Source organism: Pongo pygmaeus, chromosome 6, assembly GCF_028885625.2.
Source record: "Pongo pygmaeus isolate AG05252 chromosome 6, NHGRI_mPonPyg2-v2.0_pri, whole genome shotgun sequence".
Lineage (NCBI taxonomy): Eukaryota > Metazoa > Chordata > Mammalia > Primates > Hominidae > Pongo > Pongo pygmaeus.
The window spans coordinates 25655871-25683506 of record NC_072379.2 but is presented as its reverse complement, the minus strand read 5'-3'; the positions used below and the strand labels follow the sequence as shown (position 1 = coordinate 25683506).

The following is a 27636-nucleotide window of genomic DNA, read 5'->3' as shown; positions in this document are numbered from 1 at the left end:
CTGCCTTTAACTCCGCCCACAACTAAGGAGACGCAAGGCCTACGAGAGGGGCAGTGTGGGACGGAGCCAATGCGTACGGCGTGACGCCATCCCGCTGCGACCGGCGCTCCCCAAGGCAGGTGGCTGCACAGTCTTGGCGGAGGTGAGTCCCGTGGTGGAGGTGAGCACGGGCTCCGGGGTGTTGCTGCCGGGGGAGGATTTGCTGGGGACCCGAGGCACCCTCGCATGAGAGCCTTGAGAGTGAATCGCTTCGTCTGACCTCGGGGTTGTGCGGGGCGAGGGCACGAATCACCCCAACCTTTCCGAAGCCTGGTGGAATGGTTTATGAACTGATCAAAAGCAGCCCAAGTCATCCGTCGCTGGGGCGGGGAGGGGGACACCGCGGCGGCCCCGCCGAGTGCTACCTGGGCACTGAGCCTGTGGGGAGAGGCGGCCCAGCGGGGTGGAGAAAGATAAGGGACCAGTAACGACCAGCGTTTGTCCGTGGTATTGAGCGTTCTGTGGTTCAAATTCTCAAAGCACTCCTGTGAAATAGGCCCGTCCATTTTGCAGAAGGGGAACGTGAGGCTTGACGAAGTTAAAGTTACCGCTTTGTAAGCCGCTGTAAAGATGAGAGGTTGGGTAGTGGGGAACGTGTAAGCATCTCTAAAATGGTGATTCGAGCCGGGCGCGGTGGCTCACGCCTCTTAATCCCAGCACTTTGGGAGGCTGAGGCGGGCGGATCACCTGAGGTCAGGAGTTCGCGACCAGTCTGGCCAACATGGCGAAACCCCGTCTTTACTAAAAATACAAAAGTTAGCCGGGCGTGGTGGCGCGGGCCTGTAGTCCCGGCTACTTGAGAGGCTGAGGGAGAAGAATCGCCTGAACCCGGGAGGCGGAGGTTGCAGTGAGCCGAGATAGCGCCACTTCACTCCAGCCTGGGCGAAAGAACTAAACTCCATCTCAAGAAAAATAAATATGGCCGGGCGCGGTGGCTCACACCTGTAATCCTAGCACTCTGGGTGGCCGAGGCGGGCGGATCACGAGGTCAGGAGATCAAGACCATCCTGGCTAACACGGTGAAACCCCGTCTCTACTAAAAATACAAAAAAATTAGCCGGGCGTTGGGGCGGGCGCCTGTAGTCCCAGCTACTTGGGAGGCTGAGGCAGGAGAATGGCGTGAACCCTGGGGGCGGCGTTTGCAGTGAGCCCAGATCGCGCCACCGCACTCCAGCCTGTGCGACAGAGAGACTCCGTTTAAAAACAAACAAACAAACAAAAAACTTTCTGGGTGGAGGGGGGAACAAAAAAGAAAAAGAAAAAACCTGTTTCTGGACTAACTTGGACAGTTCTTGTGACAAAATTCATTTGGCATCATAACCACCAGAATATGAGACTTTGGAATTTGCTTTTCAGGTGACCAAAGCCACGTAATGTCCGTAGTTCGTTCATCCGTCCATGCTAAATGGATTGTGGGGAAGGTGATTGGGACAAAAATGCAAAAGACTGCTAAAGTGAGAGTGACCAGGCTTGTTCTGGATCCCTATTTATTAAAGGTGAGAAACATTCTTGTTTCCGGGTGGCTTTGGTAAATCACCACCATGTCCTGGGTCGTGAGCAAAAAAACATTTCTCTCTCAGTAAAGATGTCTTGTCTTTCATCTGCTTTGAGCCAGGCATTCTGGTCTGTGGGTATAATACAGTTCACACATTCCAAGAAAACAGAGTTAATGTCAATCCACTCTAACTGCTGTAGTCATTCTGTATGCAAAGTACTGGCCGGATGAGGTGGCTCACACCTGTAATCCCAGCACTTTGGGAGGCCGAGGCAGTTAGATCACCTGAGATCAAGAGTTCGAGACCAGCCTGGCCAACATGATGAAACCCCATCTCTACTAAAAATACAAAAATTAGCTGGATATGGTGGTGCGCACCTGTAATCCTAGCTACTCTGGAGGCTGAGGCAGGAGAATCGCTTGAAGCCGGGAGGCGGAGTTTGCATTGAGCCACAATTGTACCATTGCACTCCATCCTGGACAAGAGCAAAACTCCGCCTTTTAAAAAAAAAAAAAAAGTACTGTGGGAGCAGAGAGCAGGGCATCTTATTCTTTCCTCTATGGGTGCTGTAGGAGAGCAACCTTGATTAAGGGACATTTTAGCTGAATCTCAAAACGGATTTTATCCAGCCGGGCACAGTGGCTCACGCCTATAATCCCAGCACTTTGGGAGGCTGAGGCAGGCAGATCACCTGAGGTCAGGAGTTCGAGACCAGCCTGGCAGCCTGGCCAACATGGCAAAACCCTGTCTCTACTAAAAATACAAAAAATGGCCAGACATGGTGCCAGATGCCTGTAATCCCAGCTACTCAGGAGGCTGAGGCAGGAAAATCATTTGAACTTGGGAGGCAGAGGTTGCAGTGAGCTGAGATCATGCTATTGCACTCCAGCCTAGATGACAAGAGCGAAACTCCATCTCAAAAAAGGAAAAATATTTCATCCAGAGGACTGAGTTGGGGGAAGTCATTTCAGCTATGATGAGTGGTTTGTGGAAGTTCATTTAGCCATGATAGGGCATGACATTCCACAGGAACATACAGTGGTTTGGCAACATTGAGCCTAGAACTTAGCATTTTGTAGGCATTCTTAAATGAATGACAAGGACAGTTGAGCTAGACTGTGAAGGGTCTTTTGTGTTTTAGATTTCATCCTTTTTTTTTCTTGAGACCGGGTCTCAGTCTGTCACCCAGGCTGGTGTTCAGTGGTGCCATCTCAGCTCACTGCAGCCTCCCTGGTTCAATCAATTCTTATGCATTAGCTTCCCGAGTAGCTAGATTTCATCCTCTAAGCCAGCAGTCCTCAACCTTTTTGGCACCAGGGACCAGTTTCATGGAAGACAATTTTTCTACAGAGGCGGAGTGGGGGGAGGATGAAACTGTTCCACTTCAGATCATCAGGCGTTAGTTAGATTCTTATAAGGAGCACACAGCCTAGACCCCTCCCATGCACAATTCACAATAGGGTTGTGCTCCTATGGGAATCTAATGCCGCTGCTAATCTGACAGGAGGTGGAGCGCAGGCGGTAATACTCATGCTGGCTCAATGCCGCTCACCTCCTGCTGTGCGGCCCTGTTCCTAACAGGCCACTGAATGGTATCAGTCTGCTGCCCTGGGGGTTGGGGATCCCTGCTTGAACACAAAGACAGACTTGGAAACACGGGTAGGGATGAAGACTGGAGGTAAGGGAATGGGCAAAGAGGCTGCTGCAAAAGTCTAGGATGGAAATAAAGACCTGAACTAAAGTTGATGTAGTGAGGATGGAGTGGAAAAAATATTTCAAGAAGAAAGGACAGAGTCATTGATTTGTTTGCTGTGCCCAGGGGACGGATAGGTGCCAAGGATGGTTTCACATCCAAAGTTCAGCACACAGGTGGGTAGCAATGCTGTTCATTATCAAGGATTAGAAACAGGAGCAAGCTAAAGAGTGACTGCATGATCCTTGACCTTTGGGAGACCTTAGTTTGAATACTGACTCTTGTTTACCAGCTACACACATGGCTTAACCTCCCTGAACTTGTTTTTCTCATATGTAAAATGGGAATACCTGCTGCAGCAGGGTTGTTATAAAGAATAGGTGATTCTAGGCTGGGCGCGGTGGCTCATGCCTGTAATCCCAGCACTTTGGGAGGCTGAGGCAGGTGGATCACCTGATGTCAGGAGTTCGGGACCAGCCTGGCCAACATGGTGAAACCCCATCTCTACTAAAAAAAATAGAAAAAATTAGCCGGGCATAGTGGCAGGCACCTGTAATTCCAGCTACTTGGGAGGCTGAGGCAGGAGAATCTCATGAATCTGGGAGGCGGAGGTTGCAGTGAGCCGAGATCGTGCCATTGCACTCCAGCCTGGGCAACAAGAGTGAAACTCTGTCAATCAATCAACCAGTATAATAGGTGATTCTACTTACCATTTGTAGTTTATTTGCAATACTTTGAGCCAGGCATAGAGCTAAGTGCTTGATGTATATTATAATGTTGAATTGTCCTGATAACTTTAGAAGTACAGGTACTAGAGCCTCATCTTATCATGGAAAACACTGAGCTTGGAGTAGTTAAGTGACTCACAGCTAGTGGTGAGGGTAGCATGCTTTTAGGCTAGAGGGAAGGCTCCAGTGGGAAGGAAGAATGTAAACAGTATAGGAAGAGATGGTAACTGATAGAGCAAGGGTACTGAAGGGAATGGCCTGGAGAGCTTGGGGAGAAGATCAACTCTGGAAACGTCATCCTGTTTTCTAAAAAGTAAGCAGCTAATTTTGTAGGGTTTGTTTTTGAGACAGGATATCTGTCACCCAGGCTGGAGTACAGTGGCATGATTCTAGCTCACTGCATCCTCAAACTCCTGGGCTCAAGCCATCCTCCTGTCTCAGCCTCCTAGGTGGCTAGGGCTAGAGGCATGTCACCATGCCTGGCAATTTTTTTGTTGTTGTTGTTGTTAGAGAAGGGGTCTCACTATATCACTCAGGCTCTAATTTTTGTACTAGAAGCCTCCTTAAGTATCTTATATTTTCCTAAGTCCTGGTTTGTTTTCCGTGCATTACTTTTTCATATTACATATTGCATTACCAGGTCACAGATGGGAACTACTGATCTGCTTCTCTCCCTTTCTCAACAGTATTTTAATAAGCGGAAAACCTACTTTGCTCATGATGCCCTTCAGCAGTGCACAGTTGGGGATATTGTGCTTCTCAGAGCTTTACCTGTTCCACGAGCAAAGCATGTGAAACATGAACTGGCCGAGATCGTTTTCAAAGTTGGAAAAGTCATAGATCCAGTGACAGGAAAGCCCTGTGCAGGAACTACCTACCTGGAGAGTCCACTGAGTTCGGAAACCACCCAGCTAAGCAAAAATTTGGAAGAACTCAATATCTCTTCAGCACAGTGAAGCGGGAGTGGAAGAAAGATCTAAAGGGAAAAACTGACATGTTTATGTTATGGAAAAAGAAATTTTTCTAAGTTTCATTGCAAACTGTGTCCAGTTTCTCTGTAGTGTTTATGAAATAGCTAAAAGCAAATGAAGTAAAGGGCATACTATGGTTTTTCATAAAGGTTTATGGTCATGTTTCAAATTTTCATCATTTCAGTGAACATACTTCCACGTTACACTAAGTGTGCCTAGCAGTCTGTTGCATTTTGTAAGCTCACTGTTTTTTTGTTTTGTTTTGTTTTGTTTTTTTGAGATGGAGTCTCGCTCTGTCACCCAGGCTGGAGTGCAGTGGTGCGATCTTGGCTCACTGCAAGCTCCGCCTCCCGGGTTCACGCCATTCTCCTGCCTCAGCCTGCCGAGTAGCTCAGACTACAGGCGCCTGCCTGCCACCATGCCCAGCTAATTTTTTTTTTTGTATTTTTAGTAGAGACGGGGTTTCACCGTGTTAGCCAGGATGGTCTTGATCTCCTGACCTCGTGATCCGCCTGCCTCAGCCTCTCAAAGTGCTGGGATTACAGGCGTGAGCCACTGTGCTTGGCAAGCTTACTGTTTTAGAAGGTTTTATTTTTGTTTTTTGAGACAGGGTCTTGCTTTGTTGCCCGTGCTGGAGTGCAGTGGTATGATCTTGGCTCACTGCAGCTTCGACCTCCCTGGCTCCAGCATCTTTCCACCCCAGGCTTCTGAGTAGCTGGGAACACAGGAGCATACCACTACATTTGGCTGATTTTTTTGTAAATTTTATACAGACAGGCTCTCCCTGTGTTGCCCAGGCTGGTCTCGGACTCCTGGGAGCAATCTGTCCATCTTGGCCTAACAAAGTGCTGAGATTACAGGCCTGAGCCACTGTGCCCAGCTGGTTTCCTTTTTTTTCATTCAAAGGAATTTTGAATTTATCTTAGAACCTTTATTTTGAAGGAAGAAAGTCTTTTTTTTTTTTTTTTTTTTTTTAGCTGGAGTTTCGCTCTTGTTGCCCAGGCTGGAGTGCAATGGCATGATCTCGGCCCACCACAACCTCCGCCTCCCAGGTTCAAGTGATTGTGCTTCAGCCTCCCGAGTAGCTAGGATTACAGACATGTGCCACAACGCCCGGCTAATTTTGTATTTTTAGTAGAGTTGGGGTTTCTCCATGTTTGTCAGGCTAGTCTTGAACTCCGGACCTCAGGTGATCCGCCTGCCTGGGCCTCTCAAAAGTGCTTGGATTACAGGCATGAGCCACTGCATGTAATGACCAGCCACTGGTCAGAATTCTTTCAATCAAGCTGTGTTAGTAAGAATATTGATGTGTGGAAAATAAATGTTTACAATTCTGTGTCACTTATCTTACATCCTAGGCTAGATTAAATAGGTGTAAGTTCCTAAAATCTAACACATTAAGTTGTAGGACTTCTCCCACATGCATTTGAGATGGAGAGTGAATTTTGTTGCTATTCATTAATATACCACGATAATTTAGATTTTGACTTAAGGAAGCATTGAGCAGTATATTTCTGTTTTCTGGCCCCTAGAAAGAGAATAGGGGAATATTTCTTTTCTTTTTTTTTTTTTTTTTTTGAGATGGAATCTCCCTCTGTTGCCCAGGTTGGAGTGCAGTGGCACAATCTTGGCTCACTGCAACCTCCACCTCCTGGGTTCAAGCAATTCTGCCTCAGCCTCCTCGAGTAGCTGGTACTACAGGAGTACACCACCATGCCCAGCTAATTTTTTTTGTATTTTTAGTAGAGCTGAGATTTCACCATGTTGGCCAGGCTGGTCTCGAACGCTTGATCTCAGGTGATCTGCCTGCCTCAGCCTCCCAAAGTGCTGGGATTACAGGCATGAGCCACTGTGACTGGCCAAAAGGGGAATATTTCAATCTTAGCTGATACATGTTTATATGTTTGTTTGTTTTGAGATGGAGTCTCGCTCTGTTGCCCAGGCTGGAGCACAATGGTGTGATCTCGGCTCACTGCAACCTCTGCCTCCTGGGTTCAAGTGATTCTTCTGCCTCAGCCTCCCAAATAGCTGGGATTACAGCCGCCTGCCACCATGCCCAGCTAATTTTTTTAAATTTTATTATTATTTTTTGTATTTTTAGTAGAGACGGAGTTTCACCATGTTGGACAGGCTGGTCTTGAACTCCTGACCTCAGGTGATCCTGTCTGCCTCAGCCTGCCAAAGTACTGGGATTACAGCCTTGAGCCACCGGGCCCAGCCTTGATACATGTATTGTGTAAGCACAGGGTTTCCAGGATGATCACAGGCCTGGCCCACCTCAGGGATCAATCTAGTTAGGGAGGTATGCACAGGTGCCTCCATGGCAAACAGGATATGGGTGAGGGTGAATTGAAGGTCACTTCTCAGGAGAGATGAGATGGTGCTAGAAGTAAGCATTGAAGCAAGAGTCTCCAGGACAGTAGATGATGGGGTGGAAAGGGCATTTGAGGCAGAGGAAAGGGAATGTAAAATGCACAAAGTGAATGAAAGTATAACCAGGGCTTCTGGAAGCAGATGAGGATTGCTGCAACATTTTCAGCAGTGGTGGAACTTAGAAATAGGTGAAAGTAACTATAAGTGATACTGGCTGAATGTTTTAAAGAGTGATACAATTGCATTTGCATTTTAATAAAAGTGATTGCATGATTGTAGAGAACAGACTGGAAGGGGACATGTTAGATAGAGGTGGGGAGACCACAGTTCAAAGACTGGTCCTAAAACCCAAACTGAGTTGTGCAGGGAAGGACTGAGTAACAGCAGTGAGGGACTGAATAACAGGTTCCAAGGTAGAACTGGTGCCAGGGTAGGTGAATGAAAGGGAAGCATCTTAGACTGTCCAGGTTTCCGGCAGGTGGGGCTGTGGGACTGCTCAGCCTGGAAGGGTACACGAAAGTATCAGGCATCTCCCACAAAAAAGAATGAGTTCGGCTGGGCGCAGTGGCTCATGCCTGTAGTCCCAGCACTTTGGCAGGCCAAGGTGAGCAGATCATAAGGTCAGGAGTTTGAGACCAGCCTGACCAACATGGTGAAATCCTGTCTCTACTAAAAATACAAAAATTAGCCGGGCGTGATGGCAGATGCCTGTAATCCTAGCTACTCTGGAGGCTGAGGCAGGAGAATCGCTTGAACCTGGGAGGTGGAAGTTGCAGTGAGCATTGCACTCCAGCCTGGGCAACAAGAGTGAAACTCCGTCTCAAAAAAAATAAAAAATAAGGCCAGGCGTGGTGGCTTACGCCTGTAATCCCAGCACTTTGGGAGGCCAAGGTGGGCAGATCATGAGGTCAGGAATTTGAGACCAGCCTGGCCAAAATGGTGAAACCCCGTCTTTACTAAAAATACAAAACTTAGCCAGGTATGAGGGCACGCGCCTGTAATCCCAGCTACTCAGGAGACTGAGGCAGGAGAATCGCTTGAACCTGGGAGGCAGAGGTTGCAGTGAGCCAAGATCACCCTGCTGCACTCCATCCTGGGCAACAGAGCGAGACTGTCTCAAAAAAAAAAGAAAAAAAAGTCAAATCAGTGATAGTAAGAATACACTTGAGAAGTTCTCTAAGAATGTAGAGGAAAAGGATAAAGGAATGAAAGTAATGAGAATGATAGTTCTGTGAGACTCAATTTTAAAACTCCAATATAAATATAATACATTTTTCAGAATAGAGTAGAACAAAAACAACAAACTAATGAAAAAAAGAAATAGAAAACATTTTTTCTTGACCTTTAGAAAAATCATGTTCTATAAAAAGAGATCCTCACACAGGCATATCCTGGCAAAATATGTATTGAAATGCTGGAAAACTAAACCATTCCAGGATCTGAGAAAAGTACTTAGAACTGAATGAAAATCAGACTGACCCTGGCTTTTTCTCTGTGATAGAAAGTTCAAGAAAACACCAGAATACCATCTACACAGTTGAGGGGAAGGGTTAGAAACCCAAGGAGTAACCAGAGATTTTGAAAACACACTTGTGTAGCCTGACATCTGTGAAAATAACAAGCTTGGCTGTTTTTGCTTTGAGAGTGCATATCAGTAATAAGCAGCTTAAAAAAAAAGATCACCTTAGTTCAACCATTGTGGAAGACAGGGTGGCGATTCCTCAAGAATCTAGAACCAGAAATGCCATTTGACCCAGCAATCGCATTACTAGGTATATACTCAAAGGATTATAAATCATTCTACTATAAAGACACCTGCACACACATGTTTATTGCAGCGCTACTTACAATAGCAAAGACTTGGAAGCAACCCATATGCCCATCAATGATAGACTGGATAAAGAAAATGTGGCACATATACACCATGGAATACTATGCAGCCATTAAAAAGAATGAGTTCATGTCCTTTACAGGGACATGGATGAAGCTGGAAGCCATCATTCTCAGCAAACTAACACAGGAACAGAAAACCAACACCACATGTTCTCACTCATAAGTGGGAGTTGAACAATGAGAACACATGGACACAGGGCGGGGAACATCACACACCAGGACCTGTCGGGGGGTTGGGGGCAAGGGAAGGGAGACCATTAGGACAAATACCTAATGCATGCGGGGCTTAAAACCTAGATGATGGGTTGATAGGTGCAGCAAACCACCATGGCACATGTATACCTATGTAACAAACCTGCATGTTCTACACATGTATCCCAGACATTAAAATTTTAAAAAAAATTAAAAATAAAGCATCAGACATCTCCAAGTGGTGCTCCTAGCATATGGTGACACATGTGTCACCAGCTCTGGGATGGAGTCCAAGCCATCTCTAAAATATTTTAAAGGTTTAAATATTTAAACATTTATAAATAAGCATCATTTATAAATATGTTAAAATATAAATGATGCTTAAGTACCAATGAAGTATTAAAGTATAAATATAAAATTAAAAGCATGTGAAAATATAAATAGTACCTAAGTACCATCAAAGGATTAAAATATAAATGATGATGGCCAGGCATGGTGGCTCATGCCTGTAATCCCAGCACTTTGGGAGGCCGAGGCAGGCGGATCATGAGATCAGGAGTTGGAGACCAGCCTGACCAACATGGTGAAACCCTGTTTCTACTAAAAATACAAAAGTTAGCCGGGGTGTGGTGGTGCACGCATGTAATCCCAGCTACTCAGGAGACTGAGGCAGGAGAATCGCTTGAACCTGGGAGGCGGAGGTTGCAGTCAGCCGAGATCGTGCCACTGCACTCCAGTCTGGGCGACAGAGTGAGACTCCGTCTCAAAAAAATAAAAATTAGAATAAAATAAAATATAAATGATGTATAAGCACCATTGAAGTATTAAAATATGAATGATACCTAAGTACCATTGAAGCATTAAAATATAAATGATACCTAAGTATCATTCAAGTATTAAAATAGAAATGATACTTAAGTACCATCGAAGAATTAAAATATAAATTATACCTAAGTACCATTGAAATGTTAACATATAAGTGATACTTGTTTATATTTTAATACATACTTTTTCCTGAGAGTCTTTGTATAAAACTTATGCTCCAGGAAGACTTGCTATATTTATTCTATGGCTTCAAATATCTGAAGCCACACAGCTGTGAAATCAGAGTACCCTCTTTTTCGCCAGTAAAAAGTCCTGAGTGAATGGAACTCCACAACAAAATGATAGTGGAGAAAAGCAATGCAGGCTAAGAAGGCTAATACTAAACACAAAAGCAAGGTCAGCAAAGAAGTGTCTAGCTACAGTTTATATTTCAGAATAAATTTAAAAGCAGGTGTCTCATGAAACAGAGCTGAGAAATTGGAGGCATTTGTGACAGTCACAGGAGCTCATCCACCCTTAAAGAGGCCTGGCCTCCTGCTCTGTAGGGCTGGGCCAAGTCCTTGATACCCTGGAGAGAGAGCTCACTTCTGCCTCTCTTTGGAGTGTGAGAAACACACTCACCCATTCAAACCCAAAGAATGGACTTAGAGGCATGAAGAACAGTGAAAGTGAGACTTTTTTTTTTTTTGAGACTCCGTCTCGATCTGTCACTGAGGCTGGAGTAAAACAGTGCGATCTCAGCTCATTGCAATCTCCACCTCCCAGGTTCAAGTGATTTTCCTGCCTCAGCCTCCCGAGTAGCTAGGATTACAAGCACGCGCCACCACACCCGGCTAATTTTTGTATTTTTAGTAGAGATGGGGTTTCACCATGTTAGCCAGGCTGGTCTTGAACTCCTGACCTCAGGTGATCCACCCGCCTCAGCCCCCCAAAATGCTGGGATTATAGACATGCGCCACCACACCCAAACAAAAGTGAGACTTTTTAGTAACGGTTTTGCAAGATCGGATGTGTGATGGGCAGGCACACCCAGTGCAGTTTCAACAATTTATTCCCTAGAGCACAGGTCCCTCCCCCCTTTCCTCAAAGGCTGAGTAATATGGGGTTGCAGTCTTCCTGGACATCACCTAAGTTTCATTATCCCCTTATTAGGTTACATCTTGTCCTCTTCCCTACTTGAAGTTTCGATTTTCCAATGGCAAAGTTTTCTTTCCTTTTGTGGATTAGACACCCCCGCCACTTTTCTTCCTCCCCTCTGACTTCTGTGAGTTTTATCACTCTTCCCAGATGTCTGTACCATGCATCTTGTCACATCCACAAGGGAGCTGCCCAGACTTGTCCGTCTGTTTTCTGAAAATGGACCACTTAAAAAGTACTTCTTACAGGGTTCTCCACAGCTTTACTAAGCATACACTAGTTGAGGCCAGGAGGTCCTCAGCCACACAGCCTCTGGCCTCCTATCCTTGTGTCCCTTGGCCTCCATCCCACTGGCCTCCAAGGGACAGGTGCCTTTCCCTGCTCTGGGGCAAAGCCCTCCTCCATCCACAGGGTCCATCTCTGTCCTCCCTGGTGGCTCCTTGCCATATTAACGTGTTGAAATTCTACCCCAGTCAGAAAACTGCACCACTTGAGCCCTGATGCTCCCTTGGCCCCCAAGATTACCAGCTTCAGGGAACCTCCCAGTTTTTGTCCACCTTATGACCTGCAAGCAACCCAGTCCTGAGGGCACTTTCCTCCCTACCTCTGCAGCTCCACACTGGCCTAGAAATGCTCCCTTTGGTGGCCAGAGCCCCTACTCCTCCCAGGTTCTCCCCCACCCCCAGGGTCCAGCTTCCTTCCTCCTGCCCTCGCCTTGGTTGCAGTTTTCATGGTTATATTTGTGGCTTTTTTCTTTTTTTCTTTGAGATGGAGTCTCACTCTGTTGCCCAGGCTGGAGTGCAGTGGCACGATCTCGGCTCACTGCACCCTCCACCTCCCAGCTTCAAGCGATTCTCCCACTTCAGCTTCTTGAGTAGCTGGGATTACAGGCACCCAACATCATGCCTGCCTAATTTTTGTATTTTTGTAGAGATGGGATTTCACTGTGTTGGCCAGGCTGGTCTCGAACTCCTGACCTCAGGTGATCCGCCCGCCTCAGCCACCCAAAGTGCTGGGATTACAGACGTGAGCCACCGCGACCGGCTACATTTGTGGCTTTTTTAAATCTTCCTAGAGGACACATTTTTCCCTCTACAGCGCCAGCCACCCAGATCCACACCTTTGCTTAAGTTATTTCCTCAGCCAGGGATACCCTCCCTTCTTCCCCTGGGACTGATATGTCCTGCCAGCTCCTTGGAGAACTTTCTCCCCGTCTATGCTCTAATTCACAGCCACCCCCGGTTACATGCTCTCTTTCCGTGCCTCTATCGCGTCTCATGAACCTGTCTATCTTGACACTTAGCACACTCGGTCCAATCATCATTGTACATTCTGTCCCCACTAGACCCAGACGGCCTTGAGGGTAGGTACCAAGGTCTCCCCATGGCCAGTGCCCACTGGTGCTGAAATGAATGGGAACGATGCAGTCCCAAGACCTCAAGAGAACCTTCCCAGTCCTTTCTCCTTAAGTGTGTGTGTGTGTGTGTGTGTGTGTGTGTGTGGTGTTTTTTAATTTTTTCCTCACTTTCTTTCTTTTCTTTTCCTTTCTTTCTTCTTTCTCTTTCTTTCCCCTCCCTCCCTCCTTTCTTTCTCCTTCCTTCCTCTCTCTCCCTCCTTCTTTTTTGCAACAGGATGTCGTGTGTTTGCCCAGGCTGGAGTGCAGTGGCACGATCATAGTTCACTACAGCCTCCACCTCCTGAACTCAAGCGATCCTTCTGCCTCAGTCTCCAGTGTAGCTGGCACCACAGACGTGCTCCTCCATGCCCGGCTAATTTAAAAATTTTTTTGCAGAGTGAGGGCTCGCTATGTTGCCCAGGTTGGTCTCGAACTCCTGGCCTCAGGAGATCCTCCGGCCTCAGCCTCCCAAAGTGCTGGGATGACAGGCGTGAGCTATTGCGTCTGGCCCCAGAATGCACTTGTTAAAGCGTTGTGGGACTTTTTGAAATGACAATATATTCATATACTACACAATTTAAAAGACATTGGCGGGGTGGGGTGGGGGGAACCCCACTGCCACTGCCCCGCCCCAGGCCCTGGATTCCCCTAGGCACAGTGTTACTGTTTCCTTGTGGGGTTTTCCCTGATCATTGAAACTATGCTCTTGTCCCTTCTGCACCCGCGCTTCTGGGCACCGAGCTCCTCCCGCTGAAGTGATCGGCTTGCACTGACTGCGCTTGGGCTTCGCGCTTTCCCGCAGCGGCCTGGCCTTGGCGCCTGGACGCCCCGCCCAACCCCGCGGCCGCGCGCCCTGCTCCCCCTGGCGGCCGCGCCCCGCACTGCAGTGGCCGCGTTGGGGCCCGGCCGGGGGAGGGGTCGCGCGGCGGCGGCGTCAGCGGCGGCGCCCGGGCGGTGGGAGCCGAGGCGCCGAGCAAGATGGCGGTGCGAGTGCTCCGCGCCCGCGGAGCGGCCTGGGCCGGCGGCCTCCTGCGGCGGGCGGCCCCCTGCAGCCTTCTGCCCAGGCTCCGGTGAGCAGCGCCGCCCTTTCCGGGAGCGGCCGGGGAGGGGCCGCCGCGTGGCGGAGGGCGCGGGGTTTCCCGGCGCCGGTCTCCGCCCCGGCCCTGTCCCCTGCGCGGGTGGCCGCCCCGTCTCGGGGCGGTGGGGCCGGAGCTGGGGCGGGGTCGGGGCGTCCTCGGGCTCAAGGTCACGGCGGGGACGGGCCGCCCTGCGGCTCCACCCTCGCCCGGGAAGGCGCCCGAGGCTCGGCCCGGAGGCCACGTCCTCCCCGCGGCGCTGGCCCGGCCTGCAGGGCCCTGACCGGCGCAACCCGGGGCCGGGGACAGGGACAGCGCGCGCCTGAGGCCGCAGGCCCCGGACGCCGTCTGCTGGGTGCTCGCCGGAGGCTGTTCCAAGCCTGAGTGGCTGCGTCTGCCGAGGACGTTGCTGACCCTGGCCTCTGAGGTGCTGTGAGTGGGGAATAAAAGCGTAAAGCATTGTTCTGGGCCAGCTCTCCGCGGAGGGTGGGGGAAGTTAGAGCTTGGAGGAGGTCAAATCAGTTACGTCTTTGAGTTGAAATTTAAAGCCGGCCGTGGATCTAAAAGTACTTAGAGTTATCAGCACTAAGTTCAGGCGTGGGGCTCCTTGTTTAAACTTTCTTTTTCTAACTTCAGTGGATTGGACGTTTGGTTGTCCAAATTCATCACCTTAACATTTGCATGTGCTATTTTCCACATTCAAACAGCAAAGCCTATCCTGATTTACCCAGAGTTGCTTTCTCGTATTCATTGCTTTGGGTAGTTTAAATTACCAAAGGAACTGTGTGTTAAACTCGCCGTGGACCAGGGAGGTTTCAGTAACATGGTTTATTATTATTATTGTTGTTGTTATTTATTTTTTTGAGACGGAGTTTTGCTCTTGTTGCCTTGGCTGAAGTGCAACGGCACGATCTTGTCTCACTGCAACCTCCGCCTCCCGGGTTCAAGTAATTCTCCTGCCTCAGCCTCCCAAGTACCTGGGATTACAGGCATGCACCACCACACCCGGCTAATTTTTGTATTTTTAGTAGAGACACCATGTTGGTCAGGCTGGTCTCGAACTTCTGACCTCAGGTGATCCACCAGCCGCGGCCTCCCAAAGTGCTGGGATTACAGTCGTGAGTCACCATGCGCGGCCTGATCTTTTTAAAAAGATGAGTCTGACTTGGGAGAGGGGGCAGAATTAAGGGTAGTGGCCAGCTGAGTGGACGCTGGCACTGAGAGTTGACAGTTTGCTGAGAGCTGTTCTGCCAAAATATGAGTGCCTACCACGTGCCAAGCGCTGTTCACTGTTGAGAGACATCAGTGAATAAGGCGTCCAAGGCCATCTGGAGCTTACCAGTAATTCAGGAGGGCTGGGGAAGAAGAATTCAGAGCAGTTTAGGACCTGGTAAAGTTTATGAAGGCTGTGTGCTATTCAAGTGGAAAAGCAAATAGACAGTTGGCAGTATGACTCCTCAAAGGAGGTGTCTGGGTTACAGGTAACATTTAGGAGTTGTCAGCATATAGGAATACTAAATGTTAATAGACACATGGATTTCATTATACTGTTTTGTATTTGATTTACATTTTTCATAATAAAGGCTGGACGCGGTGACTCACACTTGTCATCCCTGCACTTTGGGAGGTTGAGGCAGGAGGATTGCTTGAGCCCAGGAGTTTGAGACCAGCCTGGGCAACATAGCGGAACTCCGTCCCTAATAATAAATAAGTACATAAATAAAAATTTGCATAATGAAACTTTTTTGAAACCATAGGAAGCCAGGTGCAGTGGCTCAGGCTGTAATCCCAGCACTTTGGGAGGCCGAGCTGGGCTGATCGCTTGAGCTTAGGAGTTCGAGACCATCCCAGGCAACATGACAAAACACATCTCTACAAAAAATACAAAAATTAGCCCGGCATGGTGGCACACGCCGGTAGTCGCAGGTACTTGGTAGGCTGAGGTGGGAGTATGGCTTGAACCTGGGAGGTGGAGGTTGCAGTGAGCCAAGATCATGCCACTGCATTCCAGCCTAGGTGACAGAGCCAGACCCTGTCTCCAAAATAAAACAAAAACAAACAACAAAAAACCATAGGAATGTGTGAGATTGCTTGAGGCGAGAGTGTGGAGAGAAAAGGGGCTGCAAAGCAAGCCCTGGGACGTGCAGCGTATATAGGCTGAATGTAGGAGGGGGAGCTGGCAAGGTCATTGTTATGTGACAGTGGCCAGGAGGAGGGAGGGAGTGCCATATGCTGCCAAAGGGTTAGGTAAAATGACAGAAGAAAACAGGATTTGCCAACAGGGGTGTTGTGGGTGACCTTGCCGAATCAGTTTCAGCAAGGAAGAAGGGTGTCCTTCCGGGAGCCTCATCCCTGCCTGTACATTAGCCAGCGTATTTCACTTAGCGCTGCTCAGCAGCAAGCTTGGAATTCCCAGCCGCTTCCTAGACGTTGCATGAGTTTCTCACAGGTGCTCAAAACACTGCTGTACCCAGGATTTAACTCCTCTTCCTTCTACGAAGCCTGCTTCTCTTGGATTCTTTTTCTCCAGTCATGAAACATTTTCCATGTGGTGGCCCAGGCCAGACACCAGACGGTCTTCCCCAAGCCCATCCCTCTTTTTTCCCCCGATCTGTCATTTACCAAATCTGTCAGTTCTGCCTCTAGTATGTCTTGAATCCACCCTCTCCATCTTCACTGCCCTAGCTCAACCCTCAGCAATACTCGTCTGGATTCCTACGAAGAGTGTAGGCTCGAACCTGTTAGTGAAGGGGACGACTAAAGAATTTTTTTTTTTTCCTTGGAGATAGTCTTGCCCTGTTCAGCGTGGACAACATGGTGAAACCCTGTCTCTACTAAAACTACAAAATTTAGCCGGGTGTGGTGGTGCAGGGCTGTAGTCCCAGCTATACAGGTGGCTGAAGCAAGATAATTGCTTGAGCCCAGGAGGTGGAGGCTGAAGTGGGCCGAAATCGCGCCACTGCCCTCCAGCTGACATGAAAGAACAAGGCCCTGTCTGAAAAAAAAAAGAAAAAAAAGAAATTAAAAAGCAAATATATGTAGAGAAAAACTTTTAATGGTAAAATGTTCATTTTTAAAATCTAGATGCAGGGCGGAAAAGTCTTCATTGTCATGTTTAAACTCCTCTGGGTTTGAAGTTTCTGGAAATGAAAGGTGTGGGAACAGGTCTCTGGAGCAGCAGTGTGGAAGACAGGGGTACTGGGGCTGGACGGAGTGTGGTGGTGGGGAGGGGAGTCAGGGAGCTGCTGCTTTAAGGCAGGACTCTTCTTGGCATGGGTCTGTCAACCTCCTCTCTCCCCCGGGCCTGTGCTTCCAAATGCTGGTGCTATTTGCACACTTGTGGCTTTGGCGGTCACTGGTTCTGCTTAGAATCTCCCTTCCATGGGTATCCACCTGACCATCTGCTCCTCTTCTTTCCCGTCTTCCACTCAACAGGTACTTTGTTAGAGCTGGTCCCCAGGCTGCCCTTACCCCTGCCACAACAGCTACCTACTACCTTGTGTCACTGTTGAAGAGCTTGTCCCTGTTTGAGTTGTGATCGTGTTTGTCTGTCTGCCCTAACCAGCAAACTGAGCTCCTGTGAAGTCAGGGCCAGGTTCATCTGTGCATCGTCAGTGGCTGACAGGTGCAGTGCACAGTCTGTATGTAAATAACAATGATCATATTGCCAGGCTCAGTGGCTCACGCCTATAATCCCAGAACTTTGGGAGGCCGAGGCGGGCATATCACGAGGTCAGGAGATCGAGACCATCCTGGCTAATACGGTGAAACCCTGTCTCTACTAAAAATACAAAAAAATTAGCCAGGCGTGGTGGCAGGCACCTGTGGTCCCAGCTACTCAGAAGGCTGAGGCAGGAGAATGGCATGAACCCAGGAGGTGGAACTTGCAGTGAGCCGAGATTGCGCCACTGCACTCCAGCCTGGGCAACGGAGCGAGACTCTGTCTCAAAAAAAAAAACAAAAAACAATGATCATATGAATGAAGGGCAGCAGGCTCCTGCTGCCTCATCCTGTGGTCTCAGCCTTAAGTGCTTTCCCTTCTTCAGTTTTCTCTTCCCCGCCTGATCAGCACCCACGAGCTTCTTTTGAATGCACTGCTTTCTCTTCATCCCCACTGCCATCTTAACCCCACACCATCTAGTGAGTATTTATTGAGTGCCTTCTGCATACCTGGTGCTGCTGGGCATGGCAGCCAGGGCGCCCAGGAAGCATGTTCCTGGCCTTTGTTGCTGCAGCCATATACCACGCTCCTGCCAGGCTGCTTTTGACACTTAGATTTTTTTTTTTTTTTTTTGAGATGGAGTCTTGCACTCTCAACCAGGCTGGAGAGCAGTGGCGTGATCTTGGCTCACTGCAACCTCCGCCTCCCAGGTTCAAGTGGTTCTCCTGCCTCAGCCTCCCGAGTAGCTGGGACTACAGGCGTCCACCACCACACCTGCCCTTTTTTTTTTGTATTTTTTAGTAGAGACAGGGTTTGGCCATGTTGCCCAGGCTGGTCTTGAATTCCTGACCTCAGATGATCCACCCACCTCAGCCTCTCAAAGTGCTGGGATTACAAGCATGAGGCACCGCGCTCGTCCGACACTTACATTTTTTTTGAAAACTTGACAGCATCTCACCCTACACAGGATAAAGTCGTCCTCACCTCGCCCTCCAGTTGTATCTCACGGTCCTCCCACATGCCCTTCTGCCTTGCTAAACAACTTGCCATTCCAGACATTCCATGCCATTCAATGCCATTCAGTGTCATGACTCCATGTCCCTGTACATGTTGTTCCCATTGACTGGAATTAGCACCTGCCTTGTCCACCTGTCTTGCTTGCCCTCCAAAACAGAGCCAGAATGCCCCTACTGGAGTCCCTCCTGCGCCTCCCAGGCCAAGCTGATGGTGGGTTCACTTGAGCTCCTGCAGTGTATGTCTAAGTTTACAGCATCTGTGGCCACTCTGGCTGTTTACCGATAGGTTTTTCCTGTGAGACCGAACAGGCTTGGCGTCTGGTTTATCTTTGTATCCATAGAGCCCGGCATAGAATGCTGACTCGATTTCAAGTCTAGTGTTTTGTATAGTGCACCCTTCCTTATCCTCTGGAAAGTGCCCCGTACCATCTTAACAATTGTCACTGTCAGTTAAGAACCCAGGCCCAAGCCAGATCTTATCATTTGGGCAGCCATTGGCATAGCTGCGACTTGAATGACTAGATGGGCTGGGCATATTAGGCAGCTTTGGTCACCTGACACTCAAAGATTTCAGTTTGACGGTTGGGGGTGGTACTGGGCCAGCTTGTTTTTCATTTGTCAAGACGATTGCTGCCCAAGTTCACAAGCAAATGCCACTCAGAGGTTCTTTTGTGTATGCTGTGTTGATTTATTCTCACCCCCTGCTCTGCATTTTTCGATTACTAGCATTTTCACATCCTTTACCTCATTGTACCCACCCAAAGGGGAATCCCTTTGGTATTATTATTTGTTTGTTTGTTTTAGAGGCAGGGTCTTGCTCTGTTGCCCAGGCTGGAGTACAGTGCATGATCATAGCTCACTACAGCATTGAACTTGTGGGCTCAAGCGATCCTCCTGCCTCAGGTTCCTGAGTAGCTAGGACCATAGGCACGAGCCACCATGCCCAGCTACTCAATTTTTTTTTGTAGAGACAGGGTCTTCCTATGCTGCCCAGGCTGACTTTGGTGTTACTGAAATATGAAATAAATGCTCAGTTGGGGAGATTTCTATTTCAAAGGCATCCTTTATTAGTGAAAATATTGTCTATAAATATACATAATACATGTTTGCCTCTGTATTTCTGGAAGGATATACTTAAAACTATTAGTAGTCATTGCTTTAGTATTTATTTTAAATGAAACTCCCTAGTCAGTATTTTTAGAAACTTATTATTATATCCCTTTCTTAATTGTTCATAATTGTTATTCCTAAGCTTTTACGATTTATTTAACAAAAAAAATTGTAGACACAATTTCTGTTTAATGAACTTAAAATCTAAAATAAACGCAGGAATTGGCTGGGCACAGTGGGTCACACCTGTAATTCCAGCATTTTGGGAGGCTGAGGCAGGTGGATCACCTGAGGTCAGGGGTTCAAGACCAGCCTGGCCAACATGGCGAAAACCCACCTCTACTAAAAATACAAAAATTAGATGGGTGTGGTGGTGGGCGCTGGTAGTCCCAACTGCTTAGGAGGCTGAGGCAGGAGAATCGCTTGAACCCAGGAGGCGGAGGTTGCAGTGAGCTGAGATTGTGCCATTATTGCCCTCCAGCCTGGGCAACAGAGCAAGACTCTGTCTCAAAAAAAAAAAAAAAAAAAAAAAAAGAACACACAGAAATTACATAATTACATAGTCCCATAAACAAATCTTAAAACTTTCTCCTTTGTGTATCACTAATTTTATATGGTTGCCTTAAAGTAATGGGTAAGTTTCTTTTTTCTTTTTTCTTTTTTTTTTTGAGACAGAGTTTCGCTCTTGTTGCCCAGGCTGGAGTGTACCGGCGTGATCTCCGCTCACCACACCCTCCACCTCCCGGGTTCAAGCGATTCTCCTGCCTCAGCCTCCTGAGTAGCTGGGATTACAGGCATGCGCCACCACGCCTGGCTAATTTTATATTTTTAGTAGAGACGGGGTTTCTCTATGTTGGTCAATCTAGTCTCCTGACCTCAGGTGATCCGCCCGCCTCCTTGGCCTCCCAAAGTGCTGGGATTACAGGCATGAGCCACTGTGCCCAGCCCATGATATTATTAAACAGATATCCCTAAATGTAGTGTGTGTAAAACACTTCAAACTAATTGACAAAATGTGCTTTCATTTTTATTGGAATATGGCTGGGTGTGGTGGTTCACGCCTATAACCCCAGGTCTTTGGGAAGCTGAGACAGGCAGATCACTTGAGCTCAGAAGTTCAAGACCAACCTGGGCAGCATGGTAAAACCCTGTCTCTACAATAAAATACAAAAATTAGTTGGATGTGCTGCTGGGCACCTGTAGTCCCAGCTACTTGGGAGGGGTTGAGACAGGAGGATAGCTTGAACCTGGGAGGTCGAGGCTACAGTGAGCCAAGATCACGCCACTGCACTCCAGCCTGGGTGACAAAGTGAGACCCTGTCTCAAAGAAAAAAAAAATACAGAAGAGAAAAGCACAATATAGACATTATACGGAGAAAGCTGTGTGTCTTTCCCCTCTATCCCTTTAAACCATTCTCTCTGGGAAACCACCATTAATGCTTTCTTAATTTTTAGGAATTTTAATATGTAGTAAACACAAATTGGAAGCATCTTCAACTTACATCTGCAAATGCCACTTAATATTATATGTTTTTATCTTACGCACTTTCAAGAAAAATTGCGTTTACTGGTATTGTTATTTTGCTTGTTTAAAGTGAGTTTGCTTCTTTTTAATCTTTGAAGGATGTGAAAAAGTGCTTTTATGTTTCTTTATAATTATTTATAGAGCACGTTTTATTTTTAATTTATTTTATTTTATTATTATTATTATTATTTTTTGAGGTTGAGTCTTGCTATGTTGCCCAGGGTGGAGTGCAGTGGCACGACTTGGCTCACTGCAATCTGCACCTGCTGGGTTCAAGCGATTCTCCTCCTTCAGCCTCCTGAATAGCTGGGATCACAGGCGTGTGCCACCACACCCAGCTGTTTTTTTTTTTTTTTTTTTTTTTGTAGTGTTAGTAGAGACAAGGTTTCACCATGTTGGCCAGGCTGGTCTTGAACTCCTGACCTCAGGTGATCCGCCTGCCTCGGCCTCCCAGAAAGCTGGGATTTACAACCGTGAGCCACCACTCCTGGCCAACATATTTGTATTTTTTATATTTGTAAGTTCACATCATTCAAAAATCTTTGTATCTGATTTCTACCTATTTGAGACAATATCCTATGAATTGGTTTTTAAATTAAAAGAACATCATATTGGGGAGAAGATTGCTCTGTAATGTTTGTTCAAGAAAGCAGCAAACTAGGCTGGGCGCGGCAGCTCACGCCTGCAATCTCAGCACTCTGGGAGGCTGAGGCTGGCGGATCACTTAAGGCCAGGAATTCGAGACCAACCTGGCCAACATGACAAAACCCTGTCTCTACTAAAAATACAAAGATTAGTCGGATGTGGTGGCATGCACCTGTAGTCCCAGATGCTCAGGAGGCTGAGGTGGGAGAATTGCTGGAACCTGGGAGGCAGAGGTTGCAGTGAGCTGAGATTGCACTACTGCACTCCAGCAAGTGCAGTGAGACCCTGCCTCAAAAATAAATAAATAAAGCAGCAAAATGATTTTTTAAGCAAAAAAAAAAAAAAAAAAGAAAAAGGCTGCCAGTATCATGTGAAATTTAGAGTCCTACTTCTAAAATACCGTTGCAGCATAAGAATAGGAATTTGTATTATTATAGTATGAAATCCGTATGTTCATTTCATGAAGTACTGGGGAATTTGCTCTCATGAGAGTTTTTCTTGTCCCTTGTTTAAATTCCTGGTCCCTCTTTTTAATACCTGGAGTTGCTCTCTCTTTTCCTCTTAATGTTTACCTGGTGGTGTCTGGGTGCTTAAGCAAGTCTACCAAGCAGATTAGAAATACTGTTGTAGAAGGCTGGGCGCGGTGGCTTACGCCTGTAATCCCAGCACTTTTGGAGGCTGAGGCAGGTGGATCATGAGGTCAGGAGATCGAGACCATCCTGGCTAACACGGTGAAACCCAGTCTCAACTAAAAATACAAAAAATTAGCCAGGCATGGTGGCGGGCGCCTGTAGTCTCAGCTAATTGGGAGGCTGAGGCCGGAGAATGGTGTGAACCCGGGAGGCAGAGCTTGCAGTGAGCCGAGATCATGCCACTGCACTCACTCCAGCCTGGGCGACAGAGCGAGACTCTGTCTCAAAAAAAAAAAAAAGAAATACTGTTGTAGAAAATCATCTAGTGTTTCTAAAGAGATCCCCAAGAAGAGGTTCACACTGGCCCGTCAGCATCTGGACTTTTATGTCCAGAAGCACTAAGATTCTGGACATTTATGCTGGCTGTTTGGAATCCCAGCACATTACTGATCTAGGAAAAGGAAGAAAAGATCTACGTGTAGGTCAGTTAGAGAGCAAAAGTAGCTGGGCATGGTGGATCATGCTTGAAATCTCAACACTTCAGGAGGCCAAGGCAGGAGGATCACTTGAGGCCAGGAGTTCAAAGCCAGCCTGGGCGACATGGCAAGACCCATTCTCTATAGAAAATACAAAAATTAACCAGGCATGGTGGTGTGCATATGTTGTCCCAGCTAATCTGGAGGCTGAGGTGGGGGAATCGTTTGAGCTCTGGGGGTCAAGGCTGCAGTGAGCCGTGATCACACCAGTGCACTCCAGCCTGGGCAACAGAGTGAGACCCTGTCTCAAAAATAAAAAGAGAGCAAAAGTATAAAGGGTGTGCTTTGATAGACCTGGCCAGAGGTAAGATCACCAATTATAAAAGGGATTGTGCAGAAAGAAGGGGCAGGGATTCAGAAGGCTACCCTTCTGTATGATTCCATACATATGACGTTCTAGAAAAGGCAAAACTGAGGGACAAGGAACACAGCAGTGGTTGCTAGAGATGGGGAGAGGGGTTGATTATAAAAGGATTAACTTCAAGGGGTGAAGAAACTGTTGTGGTGGTGGTTACATTACTTTAGGCATTTGTCAAAACTCAGTACTGTCTGCCAAAAAAAAGTACATTTTATTGTACATAGATGTGAACAAAAACCAAGAAGATGAAGGAAACTCAATTTGTCATTTGATCATGGTTACATAAAGTTCAGAAGAGGGCTGAGCGCAGTGGCTCACACCTGTAATCCCAGCACTTTGGGAGGCTGAGGTGGGCAGATCACTTCAGGTCAGGGGTTCAAGACCAGCCTGGCTAACATGGCGAAACCCTGTCTCTACTAAAAATACAAAAATTAGGCGTGCACGGTAGCACACCATGTAGTCCCAGCTACTCAGGAGGCTGAGGCGGGAGAATCGCTTGAACCTGGGAGGTGGAGGTTGCAGTCAGCTGAAATGGTGCCACTGCAGTCCAGCCTGGGCGACAGAGCGAGATTCTCTCAAAAAAGTGTGTGTGTGTGTAGAAAATGTTCAGGTAGTTTAGAAGGTTATACAATGAAAAGAAAAAACCTTTACTCCCACCCCAGGCCCAGTCATGTTCCCCAGATGTCATCACTCTTCAACAGCTCACTCTGTGTGTGTATATATAGTGCTGTTCTGTGCCGGCTTTTTTACAGAATTTATCTCGGAGATGTCAGCACATCAGTGCACGTAAATCTACCTCATTCTTTTTATCGAGTGCATATTTTCTGACGTGGAGTATTTCCTAATTTATGTGACCAGTCTGCATTAATGGCTATTCAAATGACCTATGCCAGGAGAAAACTGGAAACAAGACAGCAATGAATATTTGTATGCATTCAACTTTGTGCACGTGTCTAAATATAGCTGGCCGTAGGACATAACTGCAAGTGTCATTGTTGGGCTGAAGTCATACACAGTTTCCATTTTGATATGGATGATGCCACACTGCCCTCTTGGGAGGTCAACAAATTTGTATTCCTATTAGCTGGCATATGGGAGTTCAACATGCACATAGAAATTTGTGAGTAGGGCCAGTTGCAGTGGCTTACACCTATAATCCCAGCACTTTGAGAGGCTGAAGTGGGAGCATTGCTTGAGGCCAGGAGTTTGAGAACAACTTGGGCAACATAGCAAGACCCCATCTCTACAAAAAATTTTAAAAAATGTACTGTGCAAGATGACGTATGCCTCTAGTCCCAGCTTCTCAGGAGGCTGAGGTGGGACGATCACTTGAGCCCAGGAATTTGAGGCTATAGTGAACTACAGTGAGCTATCGCACCACCACACTCCAGCCTGGGTGACAGGGCAAGACCCAGTCTCAAAAAAAGAAAGAAAAAATTCCGTGAGTAAAGTATAGTTTGTGACTTGAGTCAAATTTATCCTCACTTTCTGAAAGCATTCACAATAGAAATTTAATTATAAGATGAAAATTAGCAAATTATGTGTTAATAAAGTTGGTATTCTGAGGTTTGTGGGGGCAGTTAAAAAATTTTTGATTTTTAAAGTTGATTTTTAAAGTTAATTTTTACAAATCTTGATTTTTTTTTTTTGGCCGGGCTCGGTGGCTCACGCCTGTAATCCTAGCACTTTGGGAGGCCGAGGCGGGTGGACTGCCTGAGCTCAGGAGTTCATGACCAGCCTGGGCAACACAGTGAAACCCCGTCTCTACTAAAATACAAAAAATTAGCTGGGCGTGGTGGTGTGCGCCTGTAATCCTAGTTACCCTGGAGGGTGAGGCAGGAGAATCGCTTGAACCTGGGAGGCGGAGGTTGCAGTGAGCCCAGATCACGCCACTGCACTCCAGCCTGGGTGATAGAGCGAGACTCCATCTAAAAAAAAAAAAAACAAAAAACCTTGATTTTTAATTTACTTGAGGGGTAAAATTTTTTTTAAAGAAAGAATGTATTTCATTTTCCTTGTATTTTAAAAATATTTTTATTGTGGTAAAACATGTAAAAAATATACATAAAATTTGCCATTTAAACCATCTTAAGTGCATAATTCAGTGGCATTACTTACATTCACAGTGTTGTACAATCATCACCACTATCTATTTCCAAATCAAATAATATTTTTTAAATTGTGGCAAAATGTGCATAACATAAAATTCACCATTTTAACCATTTTTAAGCATACAGTTCAGTGGCATTAAGTATATTCACATTTTGGGGAAACATCACTACCATTCATCTTGAGAATTTCTTCATCTTCCCAAACTGAAACTCCTTACCCCAACCTCCCCTCTCCTCACCTCCTGGCAACCTCCGTTCTGCTTTCTGTCTCTGTGGGTTTATCTACTCTAGGTATCCATGTATATTTTTTCTATGTCAAAAATTGCTTTGAAAAACACATAGCACAAATTGCAAAGATAAATGTGGGCTCTCTTATAGGAGTGCCACACATTTTACATTTTTCTTTGCTTCTGCTTCTTGGAGTGCATGCTGTTGTCATGGAAAGCAGACATTCTGTGGTAGCCCAGGTTCTGGAACGGTGCCTGGAATAGCTGCTCACCGTGTGTTTGCCAGGTGAACTGATGGATATATGAAAACAGTGTACTATCTGACAACACCTTTGTTATTCCATAGGACGTGGACATCTTCCAGCAACAGATCTCGAGAAGACAGCTGGCTAAAATCCTTATTTGTCCGGAAAGTTGATCCAAGAAAAGATGCCCACTCCAATCTCCTAGCCAAAAAGGAAACAAGCAATCTATACAAATTACAGTGTGAGTGACAGTTTTGCTCTCTTCATAGTTGACTTTTTTTTCCCCTTTGTTCCTAAGTTTATCGTTGAATTTTCTTTTGTTTCAGTTCACAATGTTAAACCGGAATGCCTAGAAGCATACAACAAAATTTGGTGTGTATACCAAACTATCCTTTACTTGGGGAAAAATAATGACTTTATTTGTTAGTTAATTCCACTGACGCTTGATAGCATAGAGAGAGATCTTTCATCCCTCTCTTTTGAAGCTGAACATTCAGAGGCTCTTAAACTGAGCTTCGTGTGGGATTGCCGAAGGCATTTTTATTTTAAGCACTCACACAGCTAAATCATCATATAAGCTATCAGACTTTAGAATGTTACCAGACTCTTATGTTTGGAGGAACTTTGCCAGGCTGTCTAGTCCATCTACTTATCCAATGCTGGAGTCCTTTCCGCAGACCTTCCTCACTGCCTGTCCTGAAGTAAGTTCCATCTCTGGACAACTCTGGGTGTTAGGAATAAGAATTCACATCTCTGAGTCCTTCATTGATTCCCCTAAGAATCCCCTGTGAGATTCCCCTGTGAGAGTCCTGTATGTATTTGAACATAGCTGCCATTTCTTCCCAACTCCTCTGTTCTCCAGGATCCAAGTCCCTTCCGCTGATTCTCCTATGATTTGAGATCCAAACCTGCTTACAGAATTTGTAAACTTTAAGACGAAAGGGGAGAACTAAGCTTACCAGCTTTTAAGTTAACAGAAATAGTATTCTAATGATCCATGGCGAGCAAATGTGAAGAAAAAGGTTTTTTGTTGTGTTTTGTTTTGTTTTTACCTTTAATATCTACTACTTTCATAAGAAAGCAAACAATTTTGTCCCTATAATCAGCATACTTTTTAGAAGAAAAACCTTTTGTTGTTTATTGTTTTGTTTTTGAAGTTAGCTTATGAAATTTAACAATAGCATTGAATTTCTTGCTCATTCCAGCACATTTCTCTTTATTAAAAAATGCCCTTAAAACAAAGCAGATGTTTATTTCTAAGTCTTTTCTCATAAAAATGGAATTTTTCCCTATGCCAATGTTGTCCTGGATTACCTTTTCTGTCCTGTCTTACCACTTCATCTCCTGTCTTGGGTTTCTGGCTGTCTGTTCATATTTCTATTTGATGTTGTGCTCCCACTTCACACCCAGCATGTAGAATCACCTTGCTCTTCCAACTTCCCTGTCTGTGCCACTCACCTTGTTTTACTCAGTCCGTTCCTTAGTTCTCTGTGGTGAGTCTGTCACCTAAGCCGTGCATTCTTCATCGGACATGTATTTTGGTTCTCTTGTTTCCTTCTTCATCTCCCTCTCCAAGACTCTTGAGCCCCATTCCCAAGTAGCCTTTTTTCTGACTGCCTTTCTGGGCTCCAAGCTATAACTGTGTCTCCTCCCTGCCCTGCAATACATTACCCCAAAGTTTGTCAGATTGATCTGCTTGAGTTCTGTTTTCTTTTTTCATCACGTTTTTTCTTTTCTCTGAAACTTTCAGC

At 46.5% G+C, this 27636-nt stretch overlaps 2 protein-coding genes across 6 annotated transcripts in view; both read left to right on the top strand.

Moving 5' to 3' along the window:
- The first annotated feature begins 22 nt into the window (after positions 1-22).
- MRPS17 (mitochondrial ribosomal protein S17) lies at positions 23-4996 on the top strand. 2 transcript variants are annotated; one of them, XM_054495600.2, is made up of 3 exons: positions 23-142; positions 1396-1535; positions 4643-4996. In XM_054495600.2, exons 2-3 carry the CDS (start codon positions 1413-1415, stop codon positions 4910-4912), a joined length of 393 nt encoding a protein of 130 aa, XP_054351575.1. In that variant the 5' UTR covers positions 23-142; positions 1396-1412; the 3' UTR covers positions 4913-4996. The 2 variants fall into 2 exon arrangements, with proteins under 2 accessions (XP_054351575.1, XP_054351573.1); XM_054495598.2 differs by having other exon boundaries at positions 33-160.
- Positions 4997-13657: 8661 nt separating this feature from the next.
- The window catches only part of NIPSNAP2 (nipsnap homolog 2), a 48195-nt gene continuing 34216 nt past the window's right edge, over positions 13658-27636 (top strand). For 3 of the 4 annotated variants that reach the window (XM_054495581.2, XM_054495580.2, XM_063668345.1), the window contains exons 1-3: positions 13658-13813; positions 25987-26126; positions 26212-26257. In XM_054495581.2, the coding sequence (XP_054351556.1) occupies positions 13722-13813; positions 25987-26126; positions 26212-26257 (278 nt within the window). In that variant the 5' untranslated portion in view covers positions 13658-13721. The remainder of the gene's footprint in view (positions 13814-25986; positions 26127-26211; positions 26258-27636) is intronic. The other variant, XM_054495582.2, reaches the window with a different exon arrangement.

What these genes read in the sequence shown, in the direction of transcription:
- MRPS17 (XM_054495600.2), top strand. Translation starts at nt 1,413, where the DNA reads ATGTCCGTAGTTCGTTCATCCGTCCATGCTAAATGGATTGTGGGGAAG. An exon ending in TGGATCCCTATTTATTAAAG is followed by an intron (nt 1,536 to 4,642) that starts GTGAGAAACATT and finishes CTTTCTCAACAG; the next exon opens with TATTTTAATAAGCGGAAAAC.